General features: G+C 39.9%; 1 protein-coding gene across 3 annotated transcripts in view; it reads right to left on the bottom strand.

Annotated features, from left to right (window-relative positions):
* Positions 1-24,534, bottom strand: part of trappc9 (trafficking protein particle complex subunit 9) — a 243,960-nt gene that overhangs the window by 80,853 nt on the left and 138,573 nt on the right. For all 3 annotated transcript variants that reach the window (XM_074614135.1, XM_074614133.1, XM_074614136.1), the window contains 2 exons: positions 7,590-7,743; positions 79-169 (listed from right to left, as the gene is read on the bottom strand). In XM_074614135.1, coding sequence (XP_074470236.1) covers positions 79-169; positions 7,590-7,743 — 245 coding nt within the window. The remainder of the gene's footprint in view (positions 1-78; positions 170-7,589; positions 7,744-24,534) is intronic.

Raw genomic sequence — 24,534 nt, forward strand, 5'->3', positions numbered from 1 at the left:
CAAACTGGAGTGTGCGACCACAACTCATAATCTCACACGCAATGCAGACACACGCAGGCACACACAAGAGAGACTTACCCCACTGCAAAGGAGCGAGCTGTAGGTGCTCCAGGACCAGCTGGTTGAGGACTCCCTCCACACTGGCCTCTCCACGACGCCGCAGGGAAGGGTGGGTAAGGTTAAGGACAGCATGATGGAGAGATTTGGTGCATTTCAAGTACTAAACATGAGAAACTGTAAACACATATACCATAGTTACTTGCAACACTAGAAGTTTGATAAAAAAAATATATCATGTTGTATATTTTGATTATAAAGGCTGAAACTGCAACAAACCTCACTTCATTATTTTTTAAGAAAAGTGTTTAACCCTCTAAGACCCACAATGGACCTGTTTTTGTATTTTTTAGGGGGTACAGGGGGTCTTTAGGGGGAGACAGCAGGTCAACAGTATACAGTATGTCACTTAGAAGTGGTGTACATCATCTCAAAGCTGGGAAGATTAATTTGAGATGCAGCTCAGCACAGTTGTTCTAGTCATAAATCAGAAATATAAATGAATTAAATAATTAATTAAGTCATTAAAATAAAAGTTTAGAGAGTGCAAGGGCTTAGAACATTATGATAAAAAGTATATGATGGCCATTCCCATGCTCTATTATGTCTCATAAGGTGTTGCAGCAATTTCTGGTTTGATGCCATTTGTTCCACAGATTTGGTTCTAAATTTAACCAATTTTTTTACCACTCGAGAATTGATAAAGATTATCAATAATCTGTCCAAAATACTACATTAAGACACCAAGACCTTGAGGAACACCATAGAAAACACCATGTTGTGATTAGGTATCAAAAACTTTTGACATTTTGAGATTTCTGCAAGAATTGCATTTTTTTTTCTGCGATTAGATGGCGAACACTTCTGTTGTGTAAACTGCTCAGAAACCCCCTTATTATCAATCTACCTAGGAAAACATCCATCCCCTGAATGCTCTAGGTCTCTTGTTTGTGGTTGTAACATTTCATGAGGATGTGATTATCCTAGAGGTCACCACAGGTGATTTTATACAGTGACATCAAGTTTCAAAAAATGGTTTCATCATCCCACATGAATACAATTGGGCTCATTGGATCCACAAGAGTCTCAGCTTTACAGTCATACCAAATTTATGCAATTCTAAGACTGTTTAGGGACCCCAGTATGCAGAAATATTCAATGCAACATTTTAGAATAGGAGAAAATAACACATTCATGGTTGGTACCAATGGATTCCTTAGATTTTCTAGTTTGATATGATATCTGGTACCTTCACTCTAGCTCCTGAACCTGCTACAGCCTCTGAAAGACAGTGAAATCAGTCGAAACTGTGGGCCTCACTCAGAGGGTTAAAATTCAGGAACAGAGCTTGTGAAGGCATTAGATACTATCATATTAGTAGTAATAGATGTCACAAAATGTGTAAGAATAGTCAGTTAATATAAATTCTAACTGGCATCAAATATGGCATTGATTTTCCTAATTTACAGCTGCATTCATATCACCTGCACGTATTAACACAATATGCAAAAGGATAAAAATAAAACTCCCTACGAATGAACTGCTTTATGTTATTTGTGTAATGCGTTCATTAAGATGTCAAAGGTGCATGTCGGGCATGTTTCTGTAACCTGACTGTAACGATAGCATTAAACTGGTCGATGTATGAATGTGCTGCATCCAAACAAATATGGCTGTCAGAGAGCAATTACCCAGATAATGTGTGACGATAAGGACACAGCTGATCATTTACACAGCTGACATTTGGAATAATGGGTGAGACGAGCAGCGCCTAGAGCACCAAACCTGTGTCTATTAACCTTTGAGAGAGAGTACAGTATGCATGCAGAGGCAGAGAGAGAGAGAGAGAGAGAGAGAAGGCCGCTATGGACAAAACATACTGTGCTGCTGAAAAGTGCCTCTGCTGTGTCGGCTGGATCTTTTCCAAGTCTGACTCACGATGAATCACATGTCACAACATGCACCTGCATCTTATTAGAATGGACCACGGCGAACAATGGCAGTGTTGTGGCTTGGAGCCCTTGAAGCAATGAACATGTAGAGTTTCTACTTTGAGGTTTCAGTGGAACCGCTGGGAAACAGGAGCACCTACAGTAGCTGCTACGGTGCGTCTTCATCGATGCTGCCTGGATGTTACAGTATGATGATCAGTAGCCTGAGCATCCGACGTTCTGCTATAATCCTCAGAGGACCCTCATACAAGTCCGCCTTGAAACAGCCATGTTACATAAGATGGGGATGTTCATTATGTATACTGACTAGTAGAGTAGCCCTACATGTATACTGTGTGGTTTCACCAGTACAGGATCCACACAGTACCCTAGGGCTGTTGCAATAACCACAATATTGACAAGACAACCGCAGGGGATGCCAAGCAACAACCGCTATGTTCACGTTTCTTTTTTCTCTTCTTGCAGCGTGACGAAGCGCTATTATTATTATTCTGTGCTGACCGCTCCACGTTTTGGTGTTCTTTTCTGGTCGCAGAGAGTTGAAAAATGTTCAACTTTGCGTAAAACGCTGCGCTCGTCACTGTCACTTTTTACCAAGCCGTCCAATCGCAATGGATGAGGGGCGGCACAAAGACCAACTGTCACATCCTACATGTAGTCTACAAGTGCTGAACAACAACATTGGAGGATAAATTAAAACCCATAGACCCGTGGGTCCGTCATCTATCCCCTTCCCTTCGTTCAGAGCGAGTGCTCTTGTGCCTACATTTTTACTTCTGTGGATATTCCGTATCATAGCAACCAAACGCAACTTAAGCATCTCAGCTGAAAAAAAACAAAAAAACACTGCGCCTCATTGACCTTCTGTGTTCTGCATTTAACAATAAACAACATCTGTGAGCATGCTAAAGCCACATGCTCATAACAGTATGTGTTTCTTACTGTATAAGATATACAGTATATGCTAACACAAAATAGGGATATACACCATACTATATATTAGGGTGCCACAGTGGCGAGTGAAATGTCTTGACAGCTGTTGGATGGACTGATGTGAAATTTCCTACAAATATTCAAAGTCCCTACCAGATCAATTCTAATGACTTTAGTGGTCCCCGGAGTTTTCATCTCCGCCATCATCAGGCCAAAAATTCATGATTTGATATGATGGCATGCTGATGTTAGCATTTAGCTCAAAGCACCACTGTGCATAAGTACAGCCTCAAAGAGCCGCAAGTATGTTTTTTGTTTTTTTTTCAACCGTGCTGCAACTTAAAATGATTGGAATCCTGTACTTTTGTAGTTTTGCAGTAGTTGCAGTTTAGATCCATGTCTGTCCAAAAAGTCATCACTTCATCATTTAATCCTATTAGACATTAGACACCAAAATCTAATCAGTTCGTCCTTGGGTGTAAGTGGATGTTTGTGCCAAATTTGAAGATATTCCCTCTAGGCGTTCCTGAGATATTGCATTCACGAGAACTTGCAATCTTTAGGTTGTAGCAGGATCAGTTTTATATCTAGAGTGAAGATACTGGTATCATATGAAACTAGAAAACCTAAGGAATCCATTGGTACCAACCATGTCACACTAGCTTGTCGAGAAAGAGCCTAAATAATGTTCCAAACTTACGCAAAATTTTGGTGAGGAAAAACTGGCACGGTCATTTTGATAATAACATGCAGTTTTGCAGCCATGTTATGAGCATATTTTTTGCTAAATACAGTACCTGTGAGGGTTTCTGGACAATATTTGTCATTGTTTTGAGTTTTTAATTGATTTCCAGTAATAAATATAAACATGTATTTGCATAAAACAAGCATATTTGCCCACTTCCATGTTGATAAGAGTATTAAATACTTGACAAATCTCCCTTTAAGGTACATTTTGAACAGATAGAAAATGTGTAATTAACTTGCAATTAACTATGGAAAATCATGCGATTAATCCCAATTAAAAATGTTAATCGATTGCCGGCCCTAGTTTGGACGCAATTCAGGTGAGCTCTGCAGGATGGGTTTGGTTTAGTATTATTAATTTTTTCTGTTCATACATACACACTCCCACATGAACATACACGTTACCCCAATTACATGCTTACATTTCTATTTGAGTAGTGGCAGCGGGATCTGTTTGGTGCTTGCTTGTGAGTTTTATTAGCAACTTTTCAGTCAAAATGCTTTGTAGAAAACAAACAAAGAGGGCAGGTGGTTCTACAGCCAAGAAGCCTTGACAGTTAGGAAGACCCTTAGTTTAGAGAAATGACACAAATAGTGCTGCCTAAGGAGTACAGCTGAGAACAATGTCTTTAAGGTGATCTGTACTCTCTTAAAACAAGTCCTGAACTGCACCGGTGTCCACTGAAGTCTATATTTGGAGTTAACATGCTGTCGCTTCTGGCTGGCTGTAATATCTTAGACAAACTGGCTAAGACAGCTGAACAGGGAGTTACAATTATAACTAACTGTGAAGTGGATATTAGTGCTGTGTTAAGGGAGCTGCTGAGACACAAATAAACGTCCACACTGTATATTCAGGGGATGATTCATGAACTCGGCAATGACCTCCTCAAGGGGAAGACACGCATAACACTTTCCCTCCTTTATTTCTGCTATTTTTCTCAGTGTCTGTGCTGTATTATGGCAGAGCCTTCCACTATGAGTGAATCACTATAACTGAACGCCATCAACAAAACAGGAATAATATTCTAGGGAACTCATAAATTACAAATTAAAGTGACTGTTAGTTTGCTCAGGGCCAAGTGAGTGCTTCGCAGTGTGACACGCACTGTAATCACTTTTTTTTTTTTTTGTATTTCTGTAGTTCTTTCATGTTGTAAAGGGAAAATCCACCCTGAAGCGGAATTTACATTGTGCTATTCAAAGGATGTGAGACAGCTGAGTCACTATCTACACTCAGAGAAACATCTCCCTGCGCCGCGAACGATAAGATCAAGACTCAGCTTGATAACATCATGTGACAGTTGGTGTTGGTCCATTCCCACTGAATGAATAAGTGACTTAACATAAGAGATTTTCCATTTAAATCACTTGTATTTAAACAAAGGGCTTCAAAATGTCACACTTTTCATTTTTGGTTACATTTTCCACTATGTCCTTTGAGAGAGTGTGGCTCTTTTTGTTTTAATAACATAATATATTTAGGGCTGCATATGTCCTAAATGTTCCTTTTTTTGTTGTAGCCCAGAAAAACCATGGTGAGCTGTTTCACTGTCTACTGTGCAGCTACAGGATGTGTCTGTTGATGACACACTCGCTAGAACCTGCTGTTCAGCTTCAAGAGAAACTTGTTTAAATTCACAAATTGCCCTCATAACATATCTTCTAAATTGGATAAAAATGATCAAACACGCTGTTTCAGGTTGATCTTTGCAACAGTAAAAAGGAGTGCTATCAGACTTGCTGCTGGGAATATTATTTGTATGTCATTTTCTTTCTTCATCCCTGCCTACACGCTGCCAAATTACTTGTAGATAAAACAATGCACATAATGATGGGGGTGTTTACGCCTTCGTGAAAAGGAAAAAATATAATAGCAACTTCAGTAGCTCAGAGATTGGATTCATCATTAATTGTACACCGTGCTCACCAACAATCTGACAGGCAGCTCTTAACTCCCTAAATATGCACACCGGCAACTGCACAATGATGAGTTATGGGGCTGATACGAGGCACTGTATGCGTGATGATGACTAGTTGCTCTTTTCAACTGCAGAAACTTTTCCAGGAACCCAAGAACCTTTTATGGAAATCATAAGGTTTATCTGCATTACAACTGGGGGGAACCTGGATGAAGTTTTGGTTTGTTGGCCACAATTTAACCTAAATAGTCTATACTCCCAAGGTAGTACTTGATGTCTCAAACAAGGACATCACTTTCTAATGGTTACATTTGCCTAATATTCACAGATCCTGAAATATAGCGGAAATGCAAGCAAGAACAAGTTCCTTTAACATGTTCTTAAAGGGGTAGTTCAGGTGTTTTGAAGTGGGGTTGTATGAGGTACTTATCCATAGACAGTGTATTTTACCTACAGTAAATGACACCCTCAGTTTGAAGAAGCAGACGGGAGTTACCGCATGGGAACTTGAGCCGTTTTACCCATCTATGCTCTCACCAAAGCCACCAGACTCCATTGGGGGAAAAAAATTAAATTTTACTTCACGGGACACAGGAGTTGCTGGTCTGCTGCGAGGTAAAGTGACTGTTTTTTCAATGGAGTCTGGTTGCTTTGGCAAGAGCATAGATACAGATGGCTTCATTTCCCAGTCGGAAACAAAGACTGTATAACTGTCTCACGGCAAGATAAACTGGCAAAAATATTCTAAATATAGCATACACTTAAACTGATATTGATTTTTTTTTGAGTGAGCCTTTCTTTTAGGTGGCTAAAATACGTTTTGTTACTGCCCCCGTCCACAGCAGTACATTGCTTTGCTTCCTTGCGGTAACTCCTGTCTGCTTCTCCAAACTGGGTGCGTGCCGACCGTCATCTACTGTAGGTAATACACTGACTATGGATAAGTACCTCAAACAACCTCACTTTAAAACGCTCAAACTATCCCTATAATAAGAAGACATTCTTATGTCATAACATTTTATAATATTATTGATTTACTTCCTGAGACTATTTGGTCAAAAACTCTGTACAAGACTTTTCATTTAAAATAGAAAGTACCATAGCTACCAAGGTTTCACCGCACATTACTTCAGACATCCTCGGCATTGGGAACAACAACAGAAACATACACGGATGTCTCAGTGGACCTATTGACGAGAGTACCATGTGACCCAATGGTTCAGACTAGTTATAAAACTAAATACACGCTTTACGTTAGTTTTTGTGCTGGTATTATATAACCAAAAAAACATAAACAAAGGTTTTAAGTTGTCTCTGCTAACAACCCCACAGGCCACAAATACTAACCCAGCTTGCACCTACATGTATGTCACGACCTTTACCTATACATGTTTTAGTCCTGAAGGCAAGACAAGCCAGAAGACGATAGCATATAAGGGAATAGATCGAACGAGTTGTCTCCCTTAGGGAAAGCAGACCACAGAGATCACCGTGCTGACAACGCTGTCAAAGATTACCTCTGTCGGACCGCAAAAGCTTGCCCACAGACTAGGCCCTATGGGAAAATGTTGTATCATATTGATGCGAGTATGAGGCCCAGTTACACACCCACACATACACACTAAAACATCCCTTCACAGTGTTAGAGTGGCAAGTACTTCACCATACGCTTTCCCATCTGTCAGTGCAGGCGAACAAGTTCCCTGCTGGCCGGAGGGCCTCCAGATGTAGGATCCAGATGTCCTGTATCACTGATCTGACTGTCAACAACATTGAACAAACACAGCGCAGAATGATTCTGTTTGACCGCTTAATGGAGAATATGACCTGTTCGTTGGTTCAGTAGAGACTACCAAAGGACACCCAATTATAAAATGTAAACCTCCACCTTCTATATCTACTGTCTTTCTAGCAATGCTCAGCTCAGGCTGGTTTCTCTGATATAACTGTACCGCACATGTAGCCACTGGAAGGATATGATGCTCCAACAGATGCCCAGCTTGCTGTTGATCTGGCAGCCCTGGGCATGCTGTCGCTCCTCCTCCAGCTGTTTGGGGTTAGTGAAGCGAGCTGTCTCCTGGTCCGGCTGTGGCAGACTCTCAAAGTCAAACTTGTCCACCTGGATGGCCATCCTGCAACAGGAGATAGGAGAAGCACTTACAGATACAAGTTTCGGCTTATATAGTTTCTCAGTGGCCAAAAGAAACATTTTCAAGACTCTGGGAATGACATAACAGTTACATAACTGTCATTTAAAGGTGCTAGATTCAAAATTCAGAGAATTACTATAGCAGCAAACAACTATTTGCTATGTAAAGATATAGAGGCGTAATGTCTACCTGAGCAGAGAATGAAGTCACTCTCCGTCTGTGCGTGTTGTAATCTGAGTTTCTTTGTGCTTTGTTTATGCAGCACGCATGTTGGAGCATGTAAGTCCCAGTGTGTGTGCCCTACTGGCTAGCTCATGGCTGCTACTCTGCTCTGCTCTCATAAGGCGGTTATCGCTGATGAAGCCGTCCTGACCCATGGCGATGTTGCAGAAGCGCAACACCCAACCTCCGGTCCCCCCCCGGGTTAACACCGTTAGCTCTGTCAGCATTGTTGCTGCTGTTTGCTCCGCCAGCTCAGCTGTCGCCATGTTGAGAGCCATGCTGAGGCAATCCCACAATCATAGATATGATCTGAATTTGGAATTTAGCACCTCGAAAACTAAGTTAATAAAGGTTCAAAGTACTTGACTGATTTATAGAGTTTGAGTTGCTGATATTTATACACACTGTTTAGTTTTGGTAATTTTCCAATGTTAAAAAAGTTAAAGCATTTAGTGTAGATCTTCAACTAATGATTATTTCCATTTTTGATAAACTAGTGATGAATGCAAGTCACAATTTCCCAGAGCAAATTTCTTCTTTTGTCCAACCTACAGTCAAAAACCCAAATATGTTCCATTCACAATAATATTAAACAGGAAAAAGGGCATTTCATGTGCAGTATTTCCCATTGACAACCAATGTAAATAGTTGTTATCAATTACATAACAATACACAAAATACAGTTAATATTGGATGTGGATGAAATTAGCCACATCAGCAACACTACTGTAACTGGCAAGCTAATGGCTCACACACAAGCAAGCCGGGAACATGCTAACGTTAGTCACAAGTTTGCATGTCATACACAGATTTACTTTGCCCTCTTTGGGGTGATTCCATTGTAATGAATTGATTTTCCTGCCGGATTTTACCATTTTAAAATCTGGTGTGACCATGCCTTAACACTAACAAATGTAAAAGAAGTACGTGCAGTGGGTCTCAAGATTAAAAGAAACATGACGTGAAAGAAATTTTACCAATTTCTACTACAATAAAATTTAATGCAAACCGAATTTTAAAAAATTCAATTTCAAAACGTCCATGAAATCTCTTTGTGTAGTGCTCACCTCAAGTCCTGCACAAGAGAGGGTTGAATAATTGGTACCAAGAATATGTTTGGGTGAACTACACATTTAACAACTGACTTCATGCATCCACATAGTGGTCTATATTCATCCTCATCTACAGAATGTTTCCAAGAAAAACCTTGCTTACATTTCTGCCTGAGGAGAACCAATGTGGGCTGCTTTGTGTGGTTTGGCAAGCGTTAAATCATTTATCTAGTCTGAACAAACACCCTCAGGCTGAAGCTCCCTCTATATATGTTATTTATTAACAAGAGCCACGGTGTTTGTTGCCCCAGGTTACGTCAAGTGCCACATCCAGAATTGGAGTCTTGTTGTACCAAACTAAGCTGAGACCTAACCTGTGTTCATGAAATGACCCCATAGCGTACCTCGAAATACCCAAACAGCATATTCAGCCCTCCATTCAAAAATGGAAATACCAATCGGATCTATTCTTCTATTCTATGTCTGCACAAATCTCTGTAGAGTTCAAAGACGGAGGGAGCCGATATCCTGAGGGGAAAGGGGACATAAGAGAATAGGAATATGTGAAGCGGTGGATGTCTTCTGCATGAAGCAGCGTGTGATGCAACCACAACCTCACGATTGCTCCGCATCAGTGAAATAAAATACAATAACATACTATTACCAAGTTGGCAAACAGTTGCCTATTTACACATCCAGCAGTTATATGGAGAAACAATAGCCTTTATTCAGTCCGGTTTTTAGCCATCGTACAATATTCACTATCATTTTTGCTCTGTTTTGATCCCCACCAACTTCTGAGGTAAATATCTGTCTCTTAAGCTGTCAGTGTTCGACTCTCATTACTAGTTGCTCGCTAACTTTGTCTGTCCGCTGCATGCTTCATGATCAGCAGGTATATAGACTGTATATAAGAAGTGGATGTAGTCGCCGTGACATCACTCACTGGTTTATGGATTTCCATTTTGAAGCCTCAAGTTAGGCATTTGGGCTGTCGCCATCTTGGTTTCTTGCAACCAGAAGTGACACAAGAGGGTGAAGCTAAGTACAACCAAACACTAAAGGCATTTCTAGGCAACCAAAAAGGTTAGAAAATAACTGTTGTGAACTGAAAACACACTGTGAAAGGGTTACATTTCTAAGATGAAAACACGGACAACTCCTAGACTAGACAACGCCGGGATAGAGACCTGTCAAGGTAGCCACGCCCTAAAGCATCCCCTGCTTTATGGTCTATTTGACTCTAAATGGGACCATAATTTACTAAATGAACATCATGCTGTATTGAAGAAGACTTAAAACTAGCGATTGAGACCATAAAGTCATGTTTACAATGTTTACTGAGGTAATAAATCAAGTGAGAAGTAGGCTCATTTTCTCATTGACTTCTATACAAGATGTATTTTTGCAACCAGAGGAGTCGCCCCCTGCTGGCTATTAGAAAGAATGCAAGTTTAAGGCACTTCCGCATTGGCTTCACTTTTCAGACCCGGAGGTTGCCTACCAACTGAAACACTACTTAGAAAGATGCTATGAGTTGTTACATTGAATCTGGTCTTGCCATCATCTCAAAGGTGACTCACTCCAGTTTCCTAGCTTATATTATTGAACTTTGTCACAGTCTTTTTAAAAGCATATATCGCCAAACTTAGGAAAAAAGTCTTAATTGAAAGCTCTGCAAATTAAAATGGATGTGAAAGAATTTGCTTGTAGTGACAAATCATCCAACTCTGCAGTTCCCCTCAGAGCTACAGAGCTTTTTACTATCTAAACATTGTTTCCACATTCTGCTCCCAGTAACCCCCATTTATTACAGCAGCAGCAGCAGCACCTGTTTTGAGCAAAAAAAAGTTAACTTAAAGTGCCAAAACACAAGACAAAGTTAAAAGGAAGTCAAATATCTAGCAGCTATAGTAAAAACCCACATACTTTTCTAAGGACCTGGCGGAGACTAAAACGGAGCCAAAGGAAATGTGAATACTGAGTTTGCATCCATCAGGTGGCCAGAAACTAAATTAATGCTGATGATGCTTTGTGTCTGACGGATGTGGTGATATGCAAAAAATTCGCTGAAATGTTAGCCATACCAACGTTATGACATGATAATATTAGGGCTGTCAAAGTTAACGCAATAATAATGCGTTAACGGAGAGGTTAAATAACGCTCCAAACTACATTTTGGTGTAGAAAAACTGTCTTGGCCATTTTCAAAGGGGTCCCTTGACCTCTGACCCCAAGATATGTGAATGAAAATGAGTTCTATGGGTACCCACGAGTCTCCCCTTTACAGAAATGCCCACTTTATGATAATCACATGCAGTTTGGGGCAAGTCATAGTCAAGTCAGCACACTGACACACTGACAGCTGTTGTTGCCTGTTGGGCTGCAGTTTGCCATGTTATGATTTGAGCATATTGTTATGCTAAATGCAGTACCTGTGAGGGTTTCTGGACAATATGTGTCATTGTTTTGTGTTGTTAATTGATTTTCCAAAAATAAATATATACATGCGTTTGCATAAAGCAGCATGTTTGCCCACTCCCATGTTGATAAGAGTATTAAATACTTGGTAAATCTCCCTTTAAGGTACATTTTGAACAGATAAAAAATGTGTGATTAATTTGTGATTAATCACGATTAACTATTGACAATCATGCGATTAATTGCAATTCAATATTTTAATCGATTGACAGCCCTATATAATATGTTAGTGTCGGGATTTTCTGCAGTAAGTAGCGTGTAAACTTATCTAAAAAAATCACCAAACTTGGAGATAAATATTGAACCACTGGACAGTCAAGCACGGGCCCAATACAGCAGCACTTCACATGAGAGAAGAAATGTCTAAGGCCTCTCGCTGGTGTCATGATGAGTGATGGGCTTTACTTCAAGTGTTTAACAGAGAGACAGACACCATCAGAGTCTTCTTCACACAGAGAGAACAGCAAAAAAAAAAACTGCAGTCCATTTGTCCGTGCCTTCAGCACTGCTCTCATTCCCTACTTAGAGAGAAATGACACAATGTGACTTTGAGGTGGGCAGTGGCAACTGCAAATTACCTGGACATCCATCTCTACAGGAGGCCAACTCGCAATAAGAGGTTCTTATAAAAGATAGAGTCTCACTCGGAGTGTCGCCTCGTGTTTTTAAGCCGCGATAAATCACTGCTTTGACAGGCACCACGCTGACAAATGCAAATGATGTCTCAGTGAACATATGCAAGAGCTGCGGCCACATGTGCTTTGCCATTTTCATTCCGTTTGATAGGCAGTGGATCCATGTATTGATCGGTAGGTTCATCATCGCAGGATTCCAGTTCAGAGGCCACGGCGGCTCCCAGAGGAGTCATTCTCTAGTGCACTGAGAGGAAGATGGGCAGAGCACAGCCAGAAAGACTGAACTGACCATTACTTGGTTGTGTTTCCTCTCAATAGCATCACCGAGCAATCAAATGATGTATTAAAACTGCATCGATCAAGCAAATAATAATAAATGAACTGAGGGAGAAAGTCTGATTGTAATATACTTCTGTATATTACATGTCTGTCTGGTCTACGTTTGGGCGATATATCGAATATACTCGATGTATTGCGGCTTGTTCTACATGGGATGTAGTAAATGACTATCGCTAACATCAAGTCCAAATATCAATTGTTCCTTTGCTAAGACCCGTCCCCTGCTGCTACTCCGTCAAGACGTCAGAGCTACCATGGAGTCCACACTGTCACTAACTGCCGGCATGAGACTCACTTTGGCGTTCTGAGCCAATTTGAGCCTGGAGAGAGCGGAAGAAGTGAAGCGCCAAAGTGAGTTTATACGTGTTGAGGTCAGAAACGACGATGGAAGATGGCAGCCTTCATTTCGAAAAAAGACAGTCAAATTAACCCCATGATGTTTTATATACCAGGCATTATGGTAAGAGTGTGTAAGAACTGACCTCATAATAAAAGTGATCTTCCGGTGGACGTGACAGGCAATTTCACTTTCATTTAATTCAAAGCGAATCAGTCAATCTGTCAATAATAAATAAATAAATAAATAAATAAATAAATAAATAAATAAATAAATAATAAATAAATAAATAAAATAAATGAATGCATTTTTTTTTTTAACTATCGCCTGCAAACTGTATTTCATAGAAAAATCTTATTTCAATTGTGTGAATAATTAGTCAAACTTAATAAAGAAAACATTTCCAAAGACCAATCTGACTTCAATATGACAGCACACCACCTCAGAGTGTTCAGATTAGTTTACTAGAATGATCATGCTGGTATGATCATACACATCAAAGGGTTAATGAAATAGTTATGTTATTCTATTTTATAATATGGAGATATAGACTATATCGTATATATCACGACATAGTCTATAATCAAGGTATTATTTATAAGCCATGTTGCCAGCCCAGGTTTGGTCATTATGTTACTTTGAATTTCACAGCCCATGAGTATCATTACAGGTGATCTACTGTCTCACCTGTCTTACATACTATATTGCAAATCATTAATGAAATTATACTATAAGAAACAAGATCTCTTGATGAGTCCAGAGACACACGTACATCAAAATGAGGTGGAGGAGAAAAAGGCAATGCAATTATCATTACACAGTCTTTTCAACAAAGCAGAACACAAATTAAATAACAATTAAGACTTCAAAACAAAGACGACAGGAAAAGCTCCTGTTCTTCCTGCGACACACTTAAATACACCCGCCTTTGAAGATTAGTGGCACCGGGCTTATGTCACTGACTGAAGTCCCATCTTCAAATGGGCGCTGCTTTTCATTCAGTCCCTCTTCAAAAGCACACATTACACATTAAGTCTAAAAATACCACGTTGCAAACAATGCAAATGGATGCTAAATGGGAAAACAGAGCCTGGCGAGGCCCGCGACTGGTTTCCTTTCTTTGGACAGGTAATTACTGAGAGCCAGGCGGCCACATTCAATTAAACACTTCAAATGAGGAACAATACAGAAAGGAATGTTTTCCAAAGAATAAAACCAAACATTTAGCATCACAGCAGTGAAAAGAGTATTTCATATTTCCTGTAAATGTGACTTATTGTAACCCCGGCCCGTTCGCATGAAAAGGCGTTTTAATGCCACGATAATGCGCAAGGCGTTAAGCTTGCAATAAGTATGCCTTGCTTGAGTTTCGCGTGTCATTTGTGCGCCTTGTATCTGTAATTCTGTAATTGTCTAGTGACTATCACATGTTTTTTTATTGATGTTTGTGACGTATTTTCTGTAGTTGTGTTTTCGTACGTGTTTTACTTAATTTACGTACTTATTTTAAGCCCAACCATGATGTTTTTCCTTTCCCTAACTAAATGGTTTTATTGCCTGAACCTAAATTAGTAGTTTTTTTGCCTAAATCTAACTGTGGACTGGTGTACAAATGGCCCGCAAAAAGGCTAAAATGCATACTCATCACACGTGGAATGTCCGTGTAATGTCGTAGTATTTATACGCCTTCCTGTGAGACCGGGTTGGTAAACCTGATGTCATGTAAAACTGGCTGCATGTAGAATTTTCTCATTTGCAACGTCCTTTAAATGGTAGGATTTGATTAGTCAATTTGATTAGCTGTTAACTCGTAACTTGAGACTTCTATGCTACTCATAAAAATCAGCCTAAGAGGAAGATCATGAATTTGCTAATTAAGAGGCTAACAAAGGCTAGGATATAGCAGTATCTTTATATTGTTAATAAGGGGCTAATAATGTGTTTTTTTATATTTGAAAATAATTTTAAATATGGATTTTAATGTGCTCACTACATGGTACTGTACATGTCAGTTTAATATACTGAGCAATGGACTAGAGATGGTAACAGTGTTGTGAATAACTATTACTAGTCAAAAGAAGGTTACATAAACCTCATAACTAAATTAATAAACGTTTGAATAACTTTATGAAGATTTACAGAGGTCTTGGTGATTTTCAAGTCTTCAACTAACAAGTATGATCATTGTCAAACTGTCGATTATTTTTTTCCCAATATTTCCTATGTGTTTGAACTCCAAAATATATAAATAGATAAATTGAACGCTAATAATCAATGATACAATATTTCTATATTATATGATGCCATAACACAGATTTTATACATGAAATAAGGCAGGCTACTTAATGGTCAAGTCGGCCTATGTTCAGATAATTGCCTCTTCTATGTCTCTGTCTCCTCATCATATAATTAGCAGGACTGTATTTGATAGCGGTGCAACGGTTCAACAAGCCCACGGTTTGGTTTGTATGTCATTGAACAGTTCTTTTTTTTCAAGGTTTGGTTTTGCATCCACAGTGAATCACAACGATTAATCAATTAATGATGAAATTGTCGATTCATTTTCACGAGACTGTTTGGTTAATCAACTAATTGTAACACTATCTTTGTGTTTTCCCCCGGAATTTGTTCCCACTTAAAAAGCACGAGGCCCATGAGACGTGATAAATGTTACCATATTAAATGCTGCTGTGACCGGGCCGTGACTGGAAAAAGGTGTGAAAAAATAGCGCTTGTTCTCAAGGTAATAGCGACATGACAGCAAACATGATTTGAAAACAAGCTCGCCACTTTCCGCTGCAATGAAACTTAATGGAAACCTAATTTAAAAAAAGAGCAAAACCATTTCAAAAAGTTAATAAAACCTATTAGGGTACCGGTGAAGCAGTGCGAATAAAGAAAAAATGCAATATAAAGCGAAAGTCCATAGAGCAGTATTGTAAGTGTAACAAAGACCAAATCCAACCCCCGAGCAACCCTAAAAGTGCTTTCTACTAAGGCAGGAGAGCATTAACAGGCCGAGCTCTCCCACCATCTTCTTTTTCCATCGATTTGATTGTGGAGTCTTTTAGGGATTAGGCCATATCTGGAGACTAATCTAGCCTATTACAAGGCTTTTAATAACAACCTGTGTGCTGAGCTGGGGCCACCGTGGAACATCTCCAAGCCTGATTCCCAGTCCATTTCACCTCCCAGCCTCCCTCCCCGGCCCCTCGCTGATAACAGCCTGCCTGACCTTTATATCCCAGGCCGAGAAAGGCGGTAAGGGTAGATGGAAGATTGGATGGATGGACAGATTTCAACCCAAATTTCTATCTGTTCAAAAAGGGTGAGCTGTGAATCAGTTAGCGTTCCAATAAATCCTACAAAGACATGCACAGATGAAACACAGATCTGCAGAAATAAGCAATGTCACTCGTGTCCATGCATACAGATAGAGAAAGGAGTCTATTTTCTTGTCAGCATGCCAGTCTGCGGGGCTTTGTACTGGCCAAGTGGCATTTTTTGTCAGGTGCAAACAATCTTTTTTTTGTTGTTTTCCAGCCTGAATCCATTTGATATTTTGATGAGTCACAATGGGCTTAACTCTATGAGACTAGCAGCAAAGCAGAGGTGTGGAACAGGGATTTAGGCTTGCTCAGAGCAAGTTGAAAGCACATAGCATATGGCACGGTCATGAGCTGTGTGTTTTCACGGCTCTGCCATACACGTTTGAACAAATCCTACCTAAAGATTATGTTATACGTATGGCCATTATGTACTGTAACAAATAACTGTGAAAAATTAGGGGTGTAAGAAAATTTCCAAAATATCTAATATCATGATATTATGGTTTGTGATGCTGTATCAATTCTCAAAAACACTTGATTATTAATTAATAGTTTACATGCAAAGATGAACTCAGTCAACACTATGTCATTTGCAAAGATATGCATCATCTCAGTGTATGTGCCCTCTCAAAGTAGTGCTATGATGTTGGTTGTTACAGAGACTGTGATAAATGCAAATGCAGATCCCGGTGTTCTGATTGAATAAAAGAGTAAACTTTTTTTACACAGATTTTATGCATATGGTGGTGTGCTCTCTATACTATGATAGTTTTCCCAAAATTAGATTTAAAAAAAAAAAAATCACAATAAATCACCTTGCTTACAGTATTTTTCTGTTTGCTTGAGGTGGTTTTTGTATTTGTCGAAAAAGAGTTTATGCGATTAATGGGATATGGAAACGAATTGCTGAATAAATTCTGACGGAGCAAACATTTCATTCACACGACTGATCATCTGTTTCCGCTGTCGGATATTCCCATAACGTGTGAATGCTTGTCTTCATCTCCGGATAGCATGAAACTTGTCCAATACCAGCTGACATGAAACAACAATTAAAACTTGCCCAATTTAAACAAATTCCTGAAGAGCTCTCTCCATTTGTCTTTCATAGATGGTTAGATAACCAAGGCGACTTGTTTCGTTTCCGGTTCACAAGGTCTACTTCTTGTACTCAGTTTACTAACGGATTACAGCCACGAGTAGCTTAGAGCACCAAATCCTGACCAAACTACACTGCAGCCGAGTTTATTCACTCCAAAACAGTTGATGGAAACACGCTTAATTCGCATTTCCTTTTTTGCGACATTTCAAAAGTTCGCTTGAAATTCGCTTGACGACTGAATGGAAACACGGCTTATGAGCAATTTCGACTGACATGCAAGTCTTGGGACTGCAGGAGAGAACCAGAGCACCTGGAGGAAACCCGTGCGCCCATAGGGGGAACATACAAATGGCCATTTGATGGATCTGAACCAAGGACCTTCATGGTATAAGATAACTGAACAAACCAAAACAAAGTAGTAAAAAAGTTCCAGTAATTTTAGCACTTATTTGAACAGTGCAATTTTGCAAACCTTGGAAGTTATATAGTATTGTCATACAACCAAGTTATTCCTCCATTTTCGTCAGTTTTCCTACGAATGTCCAGCAACACCTGTCAATTTCCACTAGTTACACGCATACAGTCTTTCCAAAATAAACTTCCATCTTCACAGGAAACAACTTCCTTATGTTTAGGCAAGAAAACTACTTAGTTAGGTTTAGGAGAAGATCAAATTGGTTAGGTTTAGGCAGCAACGCTACTTAGTAAGGCTCAGGAAAACATTGTGTTTGGCTTAAAATAACTAGGAAAGTACATTAAGTTACGTGACGAATAAATCAACGTTGATTTCTGGCTTCACACGGGACACTAACGCCGGTCTCCTGGACGAAAGTCTGGTATTTTCTGACCCACCCATCTGACTCCTCCTTACGTGGTGTTTGCCACTCTTTATTTTTCCGGTTCACACATTACGTGAATTACACCCAAATTGATTTCATGGGATAAACATAAATTACAGTGCATTACTTTTCGTAGGTATAGCTACAAACAGTGTATGAGACCAGCCTGACTTAACAGAACAACAAAACCAATGGACAGGTATCATAGAGAGAGCTACGGTTATGTATTTGGGTGTATAGCCGATGTGACTGAGGTCTTTCATGTTGTATTTCTTGCTAAAAAAATTATAATTTAAAAGCAAACCAGACCCGTATCACTAAATATCATCCTGTCTACCGGGTGTGACTTCTGACACTATATTGCTAATTACCACCATCCTGCAATACGCTGTGGCAGTGAAGCCTTTTTAATGGCAGTAATAACACCAGCTTAGGATGAGCTAGTCACAGTGAAATGACCCCTTCCTAATTAGATGCTGTGTTGCCTCAGACCAAAAGTACATGATAATCACATTAAAGCACACGGGGCCCGCTTTCATCTGACCACTGCAAAGCCACCAATCAAGTCAACCTGGAGGTCTGTAAACTCAAACATGGGCAGATGTTTTGATGTGCAGAGGCTTGCTTCCAGTCAATGCTGTACTATGTTGCTCGTGTAAATGTATTTACCTTATTTGTGCGAGAGATTTTTTGTAGTCGTCTTGTTGTTTTACTACAGCGTGTGAAAGGCGTTCTCTGCTCTGCGACTGTGAGCATGCTGTGAGCACAGTTTGAATTACGCTCTGCACAGAACAGTAAATCATGTGCAACCAACATTTTTATCAGAGCCTTTTTGCATCTTTCCTAACAGCCAGTGATTGTGTTATGTCACAGGGGAGAAAGCTAGGAGAGCGAAGAACGTACCGAGTGTGTGTGTGTGTGTGTGTATGTTTTCACAAAGAGGGTTATTTTTACCTCACGTGCAAGAGCTTAAGGGCGGAGATCCATAGAGGCCCTGTGCAGAGGCAGGCGAGAGCAACAGTCTATTTTTAGACTGCGGCTGACTCCGTGTAACCCTTTGTATGCAGCGGCTGCAGAGGCAGCAGGCGCTCCATCCGTCCATGTCTCGCTCAATATGATGAGCTGCGGCAAAAAAAAGAATCCTTACCGCCAATTACTGTATGCGGATAGGTATCGGAGAATGCTTCTGTGCAGACCATTTTCTAATGTGCTGCCTGGCATTAAAATTGAGGCTTTGTGGACTTATTACGATGACAGAGTGAGCTATTTTTGTCTCTGCTGCTGACACCCTGAAGCTCTTTTTGGGGGCATTTTGCCATTATTAAACAGCACAGTGGTTAGAGACAAGGCATGGGGAGATAGAAGGGACTGACATGCAACAAAAGGTCCCCTTGCTGGATTTCAACCAGGGACGTGGCAGCTTGTAAATAATAATGCGTTGCTATATGTGTTACTGTAAGAGCAGTGGACAATCCAGTGACAGCACAGGATTAAGTCAATAAAGCTGCAGGTGACTGGGGAAGGAAATGACTGATATATCTGCTATATACGTCACATGAATATATGGATTCGGGCGGAGATGAAGCACATTTCCAGAATACCAACAGTATAAAAAAAGACTGTCAAATGACTACCAAGAGGTCTATAAAGCAGCTGGATGGAGTGATTCTAGCAGTACAGTATTGTACAGGAGGACATGCGAGTGGAAAAACATCTTGATGTTCTAGCACCTTAACTAACCCATCTCCAGACAGCCAACAGGGCTAAAAACGCCCCCTAGGGAACACATCATTTCGAGAAAATGTGAGAAGGGAGAAAAAGAAAAAGAAAAAAACTCCCGCAGATGTCGAGAAAAGATGACAGTGGCGTGAAGCTGAATCCCAGGGAGAGGTCGAGCAGCAGCAGATGTACATCTCAGCAGTCGCCTCTCATCTTTCTCAGAAAACATTGCTGCTGTGCCCTATCCTTGGCGGATACCAGTGTGTTTTTATTACACGCGATATTGTTCACGTAATGAGCATGTCCAGTACAACGCTATACGACAGAATGAGAGAAAAAAAAGGCCGATTTCATTTGCAGGTTGTGAAACAAACAATCAAATGATAATACTCGCACTACTAGGCTGAGATGGGATATATGACTGCAGATGCATTATGTGCTCTTCTGCCATAAAAAGTAGCACGAGAAGGGGAAAGGTGGTCACCATGGAAACAAGCTTTGTTTGAAAAGCTCATGCAATGAGGCGTGTCTGCCCTTGTGCGCGGCGATCCGGCGGAGCCAAAAGGCATGGCGAATGGAGAAGAGAACGTGGCTAAAAATGAGAAACTGCTGCAGTGAGCGGCTAACTCCCCGCTCTACTACAGGGGACGTATTACTGAGATGGCTCTGCAATGATAATGGTGGTGACGGCAGTGGGAACTAGTTAGAGCCTGAGGGTCGATGCTGTGATGAGATGTAAACCCCCCTTCAATGGCCTTTTTAGATCCCCTGGGAAACACAGCTGTGGTGTGGGATTGGGTGATTGGAATCAAGAAGGTCTGAGAGCAACCTGCTGCAAGCAAAGGAATGTACACTGGATGACTTTCAAGAGCATCCGTACCACTGGACATTATGTTTTTTTATTATGTTTAGCTTTCAACGATGATGCTGAGCTCATAAATATTCACTTACTGCTACAACGACTAACCAGCCCTGTCTCCTAACAATGAAGTTCCCATTCAACAAAACTGCAAACCTACTGAAAACGTATTTTGTCACGGATTACGTTTGTTTCTGACGTATCACTTATACGTTCGTAATGATAGTCAGCGGATGTCTAAGGAAGTCTGTGTAGGGAGGAGGACAGGGTGGGGCATGGATCCAACAAACAGGACTTTCACCCAGGAGACCGCTGACTTATTTTAATTTAGGTCTTAAGCTAGATAATGTCACAAACATAGTCAATTTAAGCCAAACCATGATGTTTTTTTTACTAAACCTAACCAAAGAAACTTTGATGCCTAAAGCTAAACCAGTAGTTTTGTTGCGTTTTTTTTTTTTTTTTTTCAATTTACAACGTTAACCACGTGTTTAAAACCGTTTCAAGTTTCGACCGTAAAATACATTTCCCTCGAAATGTAATTGAGGATGCAGTTTAGTTATATGGGAACGCAATTTTGTAGGAGACAGGGTTGCAACTAAAACATCTGCTAACAGCAGTTTTAACATGTAATGTGTTTGTGTAGGATTAGAAGGGATGGTTCACCCATATTACAAGTAAAGAATATACAGATTGAGGAATCTAGTCATGCAGATTTGCTAATGTTTTTTGATGTCTGCTCAGAGATTTTTGCATAAAATAAGGTAATTGGAATTGTATGTGTGCTGGTCATCTCTTTTCAGAAACAATATCCCAGTCACTGTGGATAATGTCCGGACCTTACGGTGAAACTCCAGTACAGAAACTGCAGTACTTTCTACCAAAGAAATACTATCGTCGCTGTATTCTGTGGTGAATGCGAAATAACAGGAATACTGTTTCCGGAAAGAGCAACAGATTCTCATCCCAACTCGTCACATACCGCCGCTTTGTCACGCCCCTTGGCGTCATTTTACTTTTGGTATCAAAACCACTATAGTTACCCTTAGTGTCACTTTAGATTCAGGCCACAAAACCAAAATAGTTAGGTTTAGGAAAGAAATACATGGCTGAGGTTAAAAACTACTACGTTTGCACAGTGAAAATGACACTGAACGTTGTGAACACGGGACATGAACGACCAGCTGATTGTAAATGACGCATGGGAAACAGTGGTCTCCTTGTGTATGTTGAACCCATCAACCTCGTCGCCCGCCCGCCCGCCCAGTGTGTCTTTTCACTCTTTAAACTACGTCACCACACTCCCGGCGTAATTTCTCTGAGCGTTTACTGTTGCCATGGATGGGTTTACATTGTAGTTAACGATGCATTTCATACCATACCGGGCGACTTGTGCAGCGCTATCGCACGCCGATGGCCATGACAAAGCGTCAGTATTTGAAACTCTGGAAATGAGAACAGGCTGGAAAGAGAGCCTGAAGTGGATTTTTTTGTTGTTGTTATTGTTTTGTTGTAATTTTTCAATCTTATCAGCACCTTTAAAAGGAAGGTAATTCTCCTGAATCATGATGTGGTGGAAGCAGAAATCTAGGAGATGGATATCTTTAAATTTGAGGGAAAAAATATCTGTATTACATTAGAGATAAGTTAGAAAATATGTGTTTTTGTTAGTCCTGTTTCATTTGTTTATTTAACTCTTTTTTTTATCAGATTTTATTGTATTTCCTTTTCTGTAAATTATCTTTTTGCTTGATTTTATTTACTTGTAGTACTGAAATGTTTTAATCTTAATTTTTTTTCCCCCATGTAAAGCATTTTTTAAACTTTGTTTTGAAATGTGCATTATAATTAAAGTGTATTATTATAATAATCAAGGCTTGTATTATATTGAGTATTTATATTTATCGTGAGTGCTGGTGATACAAAACAGAAAACACACCAGATTTCAAGCGAGAAGTTCATTCTTGACCTTGAAAACAATTGTTCACTGAAAAAATCTGCTGAAGAACACCAAAAACAAAAACAGCTTGTAAGTGGTCCTTGAGTAAAGTTTTTTTTCAGTTTGCTTTTTTTATGTTATGATTTGAGCATCATTTTTATGCTAAATGCAGTACCTGTGAGGGTTTCTGGACAACATTTGTCATTGTCTTGTGTTGTTAATTGATTTCCAATAATAAATATATACATAAATGTGCATAAAGCAATTATATTTGCCCACTCCCATGTTGATAAGACTATTAAATACTTGACAAATCTCTCTTTAAGGCACATTTTGAACAGATACAAAAATTTGCGATTAATTTGCGATTAATCGCATCATGATTAAATATTTGAATCGATTGACAGCCCTAATAAAAATGTTAGTAGGAAAGCAGAACAACTTGGACAAAGAGCTGAAACTAAAGGTGACAAAATACAATGGCGCATCCCCCATGAACCTCATTAAATAGATGCAACGAATGGTGCAGAGAAATCTCCTGGAGGATGCTGAGAGGGCTTATATCACAAAAAGGTGACCAAGGATGTTCTCCCACTGGTTATATTTATACAGCTGACAGCCAGAGACAAGTGCCTCAGGGCCTCTGCTCTTCAATTTGGATAATTAGATACTGTTCAAATACTTGCATCAAGCCCATTCTATACAAAAGAATCACCCGCTAAAGGACTCGCAGTCAAACCCACGCAATTACGATGCTTAAGAACGTGTTTTATGGAAATGACTTTCCAGCCTGACATCTCGGACAACATTTCTTATTTTTGATTCATATTAATAACAGACACTAATTTGCTCCGTCTCATTATAATTTGCTCATTCGATCAAAGATTCAGAGGCAGAAAGGTCGGGGCTGTCTGATGGCACAGAGGATCACTAGATAGATAGAAAGTAAGTGAGGAGAGCGGTGCTAATTTACATGCTGTTTATGTAGAGCAGTGACCATTAGAGCCTGATCATTTTTCTCAGCTAAAGGTGGTTAAAAAAAAAAAAACAGCTACCGAGGAGTAATTGTGGAGTGAATTAGTCATTTCTTGCAGACCGACTGTGCATGGTGAAGCATACTGATGAATGAATGTTCAATTTTACAGTATCACTATCAAGCCGTTTGTGGTCATAATTTCATCAGAGATATCCAACAGAGGACTTTTGATTTTCGTTTTGCGTTAACACATCGTTGTGATGTAGTTCAGGAGGAACGACAATGATTAATCAACGATCCGTTAATCACTGTTAATTAGTATAACCTTGTTGTGTCATTAGTCGGTGCCTCTGTGATAATCCCAGGGTTTAGCTAGCTATCCAGAGGCCAATGGCAATGCCAAACTAGCAGGATTAACAGAACCAGCAATGTCCTGCTAATGTTAGGACAAGCAGTTCTATAAAACAACATTAAAAGCAAAAAAAAAAATTCTTTTTTTAAATGTATTGTTAATATTTTGTATCATTAAAAGGAAAAATAGGGAAATATCAGAAATGTTCTTTTTGTCTCAGCTGTCTGTTTGATTGACAGCAGCTGGCAGGCTGAGCTCCTGTACTGAACACCGGCAGGAGAACTAGAGACCGTCTTGCGATGGGATCACAACAGCCGCTACGCCAAATCAGACCAGGGGCATAAAGTGGGGGGACCAATGGCCCTTTCCCCACTTCCTAGCCCCATATTTCCAGCATCCTGTTGATCTCAACTACACACCTTTAAAGTTGCATGACACAGTCAGACGCATTTTACACAGTTGCGACGTTATGGCGATGACAAAATCTGTCCGAAGACAGACAAACGGACATATAACTAGAGACCATCTTGTGATGGGATCACAACAGCCACGACACCAAATCAGGCCAGGGGCGATAAGTTGGGGGCCAATT

This window comes from Sebastes fasciatus, chromosome 17 (genome assembly GCF_043250625.1).
Source record: "Sebastes fasciatus isolate fSebFas1 chromosome 17, fSebFas1.pri, whole genome shotgun sequence".
Taxonomy (NCBI): domain Eukaryota; kingdom Metazoa; phylum Chordata; class Actinopteri; order Perciformes; family Sebastidae; genus Sebastes; species Sebastes fasciatus.